Here is a 5,726-nt window from a genome sequence, read left to right on the forward strand (position 1 = left end):
TCATTGCTCATCAGAAGCTCAAGGGACTTGATTCCATTGTAGGAGGTTAGATTTGCATGATATTATATGAAAGCCGAAAAAGAATAATTATGAGAGCCAACAGCCATGCACATTTTTTTAGAGATGCATTCTAAGATATAAAAAGGAAAATGTAGCTACAAAATTGTAACAACTTATAAACTCAATACACCATTGCTTAAATCTTGGCCTATACAAATTTCAAAATCATAAAAAAACAACAACAGCAGCTTCTGATATCTTTTTAAAGTTACTGCTTATGTCCCCAGCTGAAATTTTCGTGCATGAGTACTTTTAACGTTTTATGTCCCCAAAAAAAGTCGGTGGAAAGAAAAAGCTAGAGACAACGAAAAGTAAAGAGTTCCTGTTGTTCTTTATAAAACTATGCGACCGAATTGATGCTTTTTCTTATGGAATTTTCTTTTTATTACCGTGTTTAAATAATTTTGATATATTATATTGTTTTTTATATCGTATAATCACGTTTTTATATCATATTCAAGCGTGCTTGGGGATAGAGATTTCTTACAATGAAGTTAAGTGGGACTTTGGTCTAGTATCCCACTTGTTTTGTTCTATTTTTTTCAATGAGCCAAGTCTGAAACCCTAAAACATCAACCCGTCATCTTCCATACAATTAACCAACCTTTTTTATAAAAACATATGGCCTATATTCATTCTCCGGCAAATTACGGAATTTTACATTAAAAAAAACTAAAATACCATAAAAAGAAATATGTTAGTGATGAAAATAATTTGCAATTTGGACAGTTTTCTTTATTTTTTTTCTTAATTGATTAATTTTTATCGAAATTCTTTATTGTTTCTGTTGACTTTAAATTTTTCATACCATTACACTTTAAAATATTACATTATTATTTTCTTTGCATTTTAAGTCCCAGTGAGTGCGCCAACCAAACATACATCTCGCATTGAACAGGTTTTCATCCTTAAGTTGCCGAATTATTTGCCATCAATTAAGCAAAGAAAACTTTTCTTTTAGCTTTTTCAAGGATATTAAAATTGTGGGTTTTGTCTTTCTATTTTGGTACATGCTTTAGTTTTATGGAGATTCATTTTTTTTATATTAATTTTTTATTCCTAAAATTCTATAATTATGTAACATGTTGATGTATGGACGGTTGGAATTTTAATTTAATTTTTTTTTAAAAATTACGTCTCTTATTTTATTTTATAGATAGATTTTCACGAGCTTTCACATTTTACTAGTACATGTGATTCCTAAATTTAGAAAAAAAAGTTGATAATTAAATAACAAAGAAAATGGTAAGATAAATCATTAATTTGGAATAAATTAATTGATAAATAAATGAAGCATGAGACAGAAAAATTATGTAACAACTTCCCACAAATCCCCGAGGGCCACCCAGTAGGTGACGTAGCAACGGTCACAATCGAGTGATGTAAGGCGGGTTTTTTTGGCTTTCGATTCGTTAATCGCTGCTTTGGGATTTTCCTTTGGTTTGGTAACTTTTAATTGCTAAATAAGCTATTGGAGAATCAATCTCAGTATCTCAACCAGCCATATTATCCATCGATTCATCCCTGTTAATATACAGTTAGTTTTGTTTTCTTTTTCTTGTAAAATTTGTATACAAGTTCTAGGTCTTCTACCGACCATGGAATTAGAAGGCAATACATCATGTGCCTTTTTGACTCAAAGAGCTCTTCCCATATGCGCAGACAAAGGAATTTTCTTTTAACAAAATATAGTCGATTATAGCCGCCAAAATCAGAAGACAAAAAAATGCTAGATTCGGATTTGAAATCAGAAATGTGAACTCCATTTTCAAAGCTAATTAATTAAGCATGCAACCTACTTAATTTAAAAAAAAAAAATTTGGGGACTATCGAAGCGGTCCAATTTTATTTTGTTTCCTCTACACTCTAAAATTGTAAATAGAGAAGCAAAAGTTCAACAGATAAAAAATGATACTCATGCAGAGGAGGGAAACAGAATCTACCTGAGCTACAATGCTGAAAAGCTATAGGCTGTTCCTTTCAAACCTAAAAGATTAGGGGAGGGTAAAATTTCTATAAGAATCAAGATCCTCCTGGTAAAAATCTCTGTACACTAGTTTTTTTAACTCCTAGTCTAATTAAGCTTGATTGATCAAGGATTTGGCGTCTATAAACGTTCCATGAAACCCGTATGGAACCCTGGATGGTAATTTAATCGAAGATTCAAGTTGTAAATTTATGGCGTTTACTATTTGGAGTTCTGATTTCCAACTATTTTCATCATGAACAAAGGAAATAATATAACCGTCATCTTCAGCTGATTCCCAGTTGTCGTCTCGAGGCAAGAAAAACGGCTCCCCACCAAATTTTTTATGGCCGTAAATGTATTTTTTTACCTCCCCAGTAAAAAGATCAATCTTGGCAAATCCCGACACTTTTGGCCATGGTTCAGCAATGGCAAGATAAGCATACCGTGTTCTTCTTCCAAGCCGGTTCCTATTCACCATTCCAGCTTCCAAGTTCACTTGCTCCGATTCCGAGATTATTGGGCGACGTGTGGACTTACCTGTCTTCAAATTGAGCCTAATTTCGGACAGCACACTTTTCAAACTCTCATCACATTCATTGAAAATAGAGTCGGGAGGTGTCATACAAGAACCAATCACTACAACTTCATCAGATTCCGGCTCGTCCCAAGCGTTCCATAGATGAAAACAGAAAGTATCAGGGGATTCAACCCATATTATATCCTTGGAATCACTTGCATTTTTAGAAAGAATCCCGAAGGAAGACTTCTTCTTATCGAAAATTACTGGCGAGCCACCGAAGATCATTTCTTGCAGCTTGAACAGCACTTGCTGATTGGGGATCACAACGAAATTCTCGGTGATGGCGAAATCATGCATCATGGTTGGCATGGATAGAGGGATCTCGACATCCGGTGATTTTGTGCCGTCAGGTTGAAACTTGAAGTATTTCAAGTAGGGCTTTTGGATAACATCGTAACTCAAAGCAAAGAGTTCTTTGGAAAAAGGATCGATTTTGGGGTGTGCAATCATTGTAGATTTAAGTTGATCATCAAAATTGTATCTACCAACGGTTTCCAAATCTCCCGAGGGAGTGATGCGCAAGTGGTAAGGAAGGTCATCTTCGGACATAGCTAGAAGTCGATTATTGAAGTAAACTAAGCCAGCATTAGCTACCCCAGTGCCTTGTTTGTGATCAACAAGGCCGAAAAGAGCTCTGGCATAGAAAAGTAAGAGTCTGGCAATCCCTGAGTGGCCATGTAATTCACCGATTGCTTTAGGGAAAACAGGGCGACCCAACTCTTTCTCTTGTAAAAATCTTTGTGTCTCAGTAAAACGACAAGCATAGCTGGCGTTGCCATTATCAATGGTAACGGCGTGTACCATGCCGTCACCGTCGAAGAAGTGGTGACCTGCAACGGGCTCGAACAAAGGGTTGGCTCCATTGCGGAGATACACACCGTTGATGCAAGAAGGGATTGTGCCGGTGACAGGAAGGGCTTGCTTGACGGGCTGTTCAGGGACGGGACCAAAGTTTCCGGAGATTTGCACCTGTGGGTCTGCGGTTTTAGGAAGTGGGTGTTGAAGCTCAAGTGAGACCAAGGCGCTTTCAGCCATGTCAAGTGCCATGGCTGCAGCTCTTTGGAGGAGGTTCCACTGTGGGTGGCGGTGGGTTTTAGGTTGTACTTGTACATTTACTGAGTCGTCTTCTATGGGGATTAAGGGGTTTTGGTAGGGCTGTTTTGGGAAATGGAGGACTGAAGGAGAGTGCAAAGCAGAGTGAATGATTCTGATATTGTGGGTTCTGTTGGGCTGCCGACTGTTCCAGGAGATGGATGTTGGAGAGTGGCCCAAATGTACCGTTGAGGAGGAGGCAGAGGAAAGAGGATGGGAAATCTGGGGTTTGGCACAATTATATGAGGAAGAAGCCATAGCTTTTAAAGGGTAGAAGGCAGAACTCAAAAATGCGTTTTGTGATTGGCCTTGGGACAAAGAAAGTGTACAAGGAGACAGATTCAGATGAAAGAATGAGTGAGTGTGCTTTGGGGCAAGAAAGAAGAGAAAATGGAGGTATAAATAGAGTTGGGGAATGGCTAAATCTATCCCAGACATCTAAGGGATGGGCACGTGGTGAATTTGTGCAATGGGCACCAAGTCATCCATAAGAAATTATTGTATCAGCTAGTTACTTAAGTTAGTAATCTATATTATCTTCGTTTAAATTATGTCATTTAATGAAGTTATTTAAATATATATTTTTTATAATTATAATCATACGTAATAAATAGTTGGAAAAATCAGATTACATAACTTGCTTGCTGATAATGATATACTGTGATGCAACGTAATTATTTTATACACTTTCTTTATTGTGATTGATTGCCAATTGCTGATATTGTTGTAGACTGAAGAAAACAGAGTATCCCATCAAGACGAAAAATAATAAGGTAGTTTATGAATTATTAGAAGATACATCAATCTGAAAAGCCAAACCCAATAACATTTGCTTGGCAAAGGGTCCCCAATTTAGGGACCAAATGAGATGAGATTCAGAAACACACTCATTCCCACACGAAGGCAGTGAGTGAAATCAAATCAGTCACCTCACCCCAACTCATTTCCATTTTTTATGCACATTATTTTTTTTTTGATTAAATTTGTTTTTAAGCAAACAGGAGATCAGAAAGAATTATAAATATATATTTGTTCTTTTTCTACATTCAACTTATTTATTTATATTTAGTTGGTTTTTAATATATTTTTTGATCTTAATTAGTTCTTAAATTTGGTTTTCAGTAATCACTTTGATATCTCTGCATTAACACTATTAATTTGTGTTGTTATGGTACTGTCATCCAATCCAATGACCACATAGCACTATCGGATTGGATGACAATATTACAACAATACAAACTAATAATGTTAGTGGGGAGGTACTAATTTGATTCATAAAATACCAATTTAGGGACCATAGACGAAGTCAAAAAATTCTTTAGAGAAGGTCAAAATGAAATTTTAATTTTTAATAGTTTATTTTTTATAATTTTTAAAGAATTAAATTAAATTTTTATAATTTTAAGGTCTTATATTTACTAATTTCAAATTTTAAAATTTTCTAAAAAGTTAAAACAATAATTTTTCATTTTAAAAAAGCCTCCTTGAATTCGCCTCTATCAAGACCCAATTAAGTTATATTTTACTTTTTAAAGATTAATTAAATACAAATGAACAAATTTAAAAGTCAAATCATATATTATCTCGGGTGTTTTATATAGCGGCTGTTATATTATTTCTATTTATCCTATCATTTCATTATCATAGAGCCTATATTAACATACAGTTATGTAAATAATTTTGTAAAAGTCTATATCGGCGTCCCTCTTGTTGCAAATCCATCGACTGATACGATCACTCCACCCACTGGGCCTTTCTTCCCACCCCTTCGCAACCACACGAAGTCTTGGTCACATCATATATATAATAGCTTCTCATGCACTCCCTCATCCTCTTCGTAAAGACATTAATACGTCATGTCTATTTTTTTTTCATGAAAGATGCGTATTTCATCCATAATCTCCAGCAAAGGTTAATGAGAATTAATGCCAGTGCCCCTCCCTTAATCAACATCCGATCATGTTCTCCTCCCTTTGTCTCCGACTAATACCGATTCCCGACCCCCCGCCCCCCCAAATCAAATTA

The 5,726-nt window shown here is 35.5% G+C and overlaps 1 protein-coding gene across 1 annotated transcript; it reads right to left on the reverse strand.

Moving 5' to 3' along the window:
- Positions 1 to 1,972: 1,972 nt before the first annotated feature.
- On the reverse strand, positions 1,973 to 4,204 carry LOC107913606 (9-cis-epoxycarotenoid dioxygenase NCED2, chloroplastic). The gene has a single exon (XM_016842254.2). It carries the CDS (start codon positions 4,137 to 4,139, stop codon positions 2,139 to 2,141), a length of 2,001 nt encoding a protein of 666 aa, XP_016697743.2. The 5' UTR covers positions 4,140 to 4,204; the 3' UTR covers positions 1,973 to 2,138.
- Between the last annotated feature and the right edge of the window lie 1,522 nt (positions 4,205 to 5,726).

This window comes from Gossypium hirsutum, chromosome A05, assembly GCF_007990345.1.
Source record: "Gossypium hirsutum isolate 1008001.06 chromosome A05, Gossypium_hirsutum_v2.1, whole genome shotgun sequence".
Lineage (NCBI taxonomy): Eukaryota > Viridiplantae > Streptophyta > Magnoliopsida > Malvales > Malvaceae > Gossypium > Gossypium hirsutum.